The sequence below is a fragment of the Sprattus sprattus genome, assembly GCF_963457725.1.
Source record: "Sprattus sprattus genome assembly, chromosome: 16".
Classification (NCBI taxonomy): Eukaryota; Metazoa; Chordata; class Actinopteri; order Clupeiformes; family Clupeidae; genus Sprattus; species Sprattus sprattus.
Window position 1 is genome coordinate 14,546,169 of NC_137914.1, and position 4,037 is coordinate 14,550,205.

The 4,037-nt window shown below is 46.8% G+C and overlaps 1 protein-coding gene across 1 annotated transcript; it reads right to left on the reverse strand.

Annotated features, from left to right (window-relative positions):
- Nucleotides 1-307: 307 nt before the first annotated feature.
- Nucleotides 308-1,366, reverse strand: LOC308377623 (rhodopsin; the record flags this gene model as incomplete). The annotated part of the gene is made up of 1 exon (XM_080854345.1): nucleotides 308-1,366. One exon carries the CDS (start codon nucleotides 1,364-1,366, stop codon nucleotides 308-310), a length of 1,059 nt encoding a protein of 352 aa, XP_080710471.1.
- Between the last annotated feature and the right edge of the window lie 2,671 nt (nucleotides 1,367-4,037).

A 4,037-nucleotide genomic window follows, 5' to 3' on the forward strand; every position in this document is an offset into this window, starting at 1 on the left:
TGTTGCCTCTGAGGAGAATAGAGGAAAAAAAAACATCTTATTGTACTCTTATGTTGGACTCAACTGTACATACAGAATCGACTTGGATGTGGCCTGCCATCTCACACAACTGTCTTTAGGTCGAACCAACGTTTTTGTAAAAATACAAAAGGAGAAAAGAATAATAATAGGGAAGTTACTTCTGTATACGGTGGTGGCGGCCGTTGTTCCTCAGGGTTGGAGTCTTCGTCTTTGTCTCGGCGAGGGTTGGGAAGACATGGGGCACCGTTGCACCTGGAGCTCAGATCGGGTGACCGGCTGAGCATGCTTATGCTGGGGCGACGGAGGAGACGGACGAGGCCTCGGTCTTGGAGGCGGTGGTGGAGGCGCCCTCCTCTTCCTCGAAGGGGTTCTTGCCGCAGCATAGGGTGGTGATCATGCAGTGGCGGAACTGCTTGTTCAAGCAGATGTAGATGAGGGGGTTGTAAACGGCAGAGCTCTTGGCAAAGAAAGCCGGGATGGTCATGAAGATGGGCCCGAAATCAGTGCCCTGGTTTGAGAAGATGTACCAGGCCACACTTGCATAGGGCACCCAGCACATCAAGAAGGCAACGAACATGATGATGACCATGCGGGTGACCTCACGCTCGGCCCTCTGGGTGGTCTCGGACTCGGCCTGCTGGGCGGCTGCCTCCTTGACGGCGCAGACTAGGCGGCCGTAGCAGAAGGTGATGATGCACAGGGGGATTGTGAAGTGAACAACGAACATGTAGATGACAAAGGACTCATTGTTGAAGCCGGGGGCGCGTGTGTAGTAGTCAATTCCACACGAGCACTGCATGCCCTCGGGGATGTAACGGGACCAGCCGACCAGGGGAGGGACGGCACAAGCTGCTGCCATCACCCATGAGAAGGAAACACCCATGATGGCGTGTTGCTCACCGAAACGGAAGTTGGTCATGGGCTTGCAGACGACCACATACCTCTCAATGGACAGCACCACCAGGGACCAGAGAGCAATCTCACCGCCCAGGGTGGCAAAGAAGCCCTCGATGTTGCAGCCCATGCGGCCGAAGACGAAGTAGCCGTTGAGCGAGGTCCACAACGTGGTGGTGAAGCCGCCGATCACCATGAAGAGGTCGGCCACAGCCAGGTTGAGCAGGATGTAGTTGAGGGGCGAGCGTAGCTTCTTGTGTTCAATTGTGACGTACAGCGTGAGGAAGTTGACGGGGAAGCCGGTGATGATGAGGAAGAACATGTAGGCAGCCAGGCAGGCGTAGCCCACTGGGGGCACAAGGTAGTACTGCGGGTACTCATATGGGCTCCTGACCACGCCTGTGGCGTTGGACATGGGAATGTAGAAGAACGGCCCCTCTGTACCGTTCATGGCTGCGGTCGGGTGGTAGCGGTCAGCCCCTGGAGACGGTGATTCCTGAGCTGTTGTTGCTTTGCCGGGGGGATGGACGTGGTGGACGAGGCCAGACCTTGATACAAGTGGACCTTGGGGTGTCTGGTCGGCGCTTTATAAAGACACACCTGGGATTAGCCCTGTATTTCCAGTCCGTCAGCATTCGGGTGTTCTAGGCCAGTGGCTAATATCATAATCCCAGACTACACTGCAGATGCAAGAAGTGTTAGTGGCCACTCATCAAGTTATTGAGGTTACACCTGCCTACACCTATCAGTGCCCCTAATGCTGAAAGCATGATTATGGCTTTAATCCTCATTGCACCCATTATCTTTTAAATTGTTCAGTTCCAACGTCCTGAAAACAGTGATAAAGAGTGAAAATATACAAAATAATGAGGTAGCAGAATGAGGCACAAATCTAATCTGACCCCTATCGTTTCTTGAAAGTGTTTGAAGGTCTTCAGACCCATGCACATCCATCCTTTCTTCCTCAAACAAAGGCATTTATTTTCTTCCAATTGGATTGTTGTGTTAAATACAGGTTTCCTATGGACTCACTGGACAGTTCTTGAGTGTGAGTGAGTGTGTGTGTCTGCGTGTGTGTGTGTGTGTGTGTGTGTGTGTGTGTGTGTGTGTGTGTGTGTGTGTGTGTGTGTGTGTGTGTGTGTGTGTGTGTGTGTGTGTGTGTGTGTGTGTGTGTGTTTATATGTGTGTGCTTGTATGAGGAAAAGAGAACAATGGCGGAATGGAAGAGAGAGGTTGAAGGAGTCTCCTTTTTAAAGGCGCGTGTCAGTCTCTGCTCTTTATCTGTGAAATCCATCATTTTCCATTTTCCACTTGACTGGGCCTGGCGGCTGTCAGAGTGGAGAGGAGCTGTTGTGTGTTCGAACCCAAATACCCACTCAGAATGCAGGTCTCACCATTCTAACAGACAGACCCCTGCCTCATTCTCTCTCTCTCTCTCTCTCTCTGGCTAGCTTTCTCTCCACTCTTGTCCTTTAAGTATCTTTTACCACAATTACTTTATGCCACAAAGATGACAGGCACTTTATACCTCTCTATGTGTGAGTGTGTGTCCATGTGTGTGTGTCCACGTGTGTGTGTTTGTGTGTATTTGCAGGTGTGTGTGTGTGTGTGTGTGTGTGTGTGTGTGTGTGTTTGTGTTTGTGTGTGTGTGTGTGTGTGTGTGTGTGTGTGTGTGTGTGTGTGTGTGTGTGTGTGTGTGTGTGTGTGTGTGTGTGTGTGTGTGTGTGTGTGTGTGTGTGTGTGTGTGTGTGTGTGTGCGCGTGTGCGTGTGTGAGATAAGGATGTGAATCATTAATAATTTCCCTGTTTATTTCCATGGGATATCCTATGTTCTGCTGATTCTTGCTCTCACACTCAGTCATGTTGTTCTATGACAAGAAGGTAATTCATGTAGGTTTCCAAATTACAGGTATGTATCCTCACTGACACACAAGGGAACTAAATATTTGTTCTCAACACAGTTTAAGAACCATACAGTTCAGCTCCTCCTAAGATATTAACCTTTTATAATGTCTTATGTCCCTATAAATGTGAAAAGAGTAATTTCTTACACTAACCTAAAATGTACAATGGCATCTTCAACCAAGCTGGGTTAAAGTCAGCCAATGTCAGAAGATCCCCAAACACACATTATAAGTGCTTTGAGAATATAGCAAATGATCTAAACCACCTTGACGGCACACATATTGAAAAATAAAGATTACAAATGTTGTTCTGCTCTGTTACTATCTTCTGTTGTTATCTGATTTCATACATTTACATCATGTTGCCGACTTACATGTTTTACATATCTGACATTCAAAACAGACAAATACATTTCAGACAGATGAACTGACAAACTGTTGAATAGATTTTATGCTTAGGTTGACAGACAGACAGAGAGACAGATGACGGATGTAGGGAAAGTGAGCGCAAGAGAAAGTGGGAATGGGGGCAGAGGTTGAGAGATAAACAGCCTAGCTTTATAGTCACAGGGAGGCCTCAGCAGTTTTCTGATGGGGACTTTATTAGAGGGATTTGTAGATTAGGGGCACGTTAGGGAGCCTTGCGGCTCGTCACAGAGTTTAGCTGCCGCCGAGCAGCGTCATTAGGAGCTGGAGCATGCTCCTGGTGTATCCAATATCTCTGAAAGTGTAACCTGTTTTGTAAGCAAGTGATACTGAAAGTGTATGTTTCTACATTGCTATAATAGTGTTGTAAACTGGCATGGTTTATGGAGAGTGAGCGAAAGAGGGATATTGTGAACATTCCTGGACAGAATATAATCATATTATTTGTTCACTTCTCTCTATTAGCTTTGCTGTATTTCAGCCTGATTGAAAAAAAAAACAAATTTGACACAGGCACAAGCTGTACTTCAAATTAAAATTTAAAATTAATATTACTGTTTTTGAGTAAGGTCTGCCCTCTACTGGTTATATATTTTACATATCCTTCAGTGTTCCTATGCCTGGGGGTTATATGAAACTCCTCGCCAGTGATGGGTAAGCTACTTTGAAAGCTTAGCTTTGCAAGCTACCAATTACTTCACACTGGAAGACATTTAACTACAGCAAAGCTAACCTAGGGAGAAATCTGGTTTGGTTAACTAAAGCTACTAAGAAGAAATTGACTATGTAAAT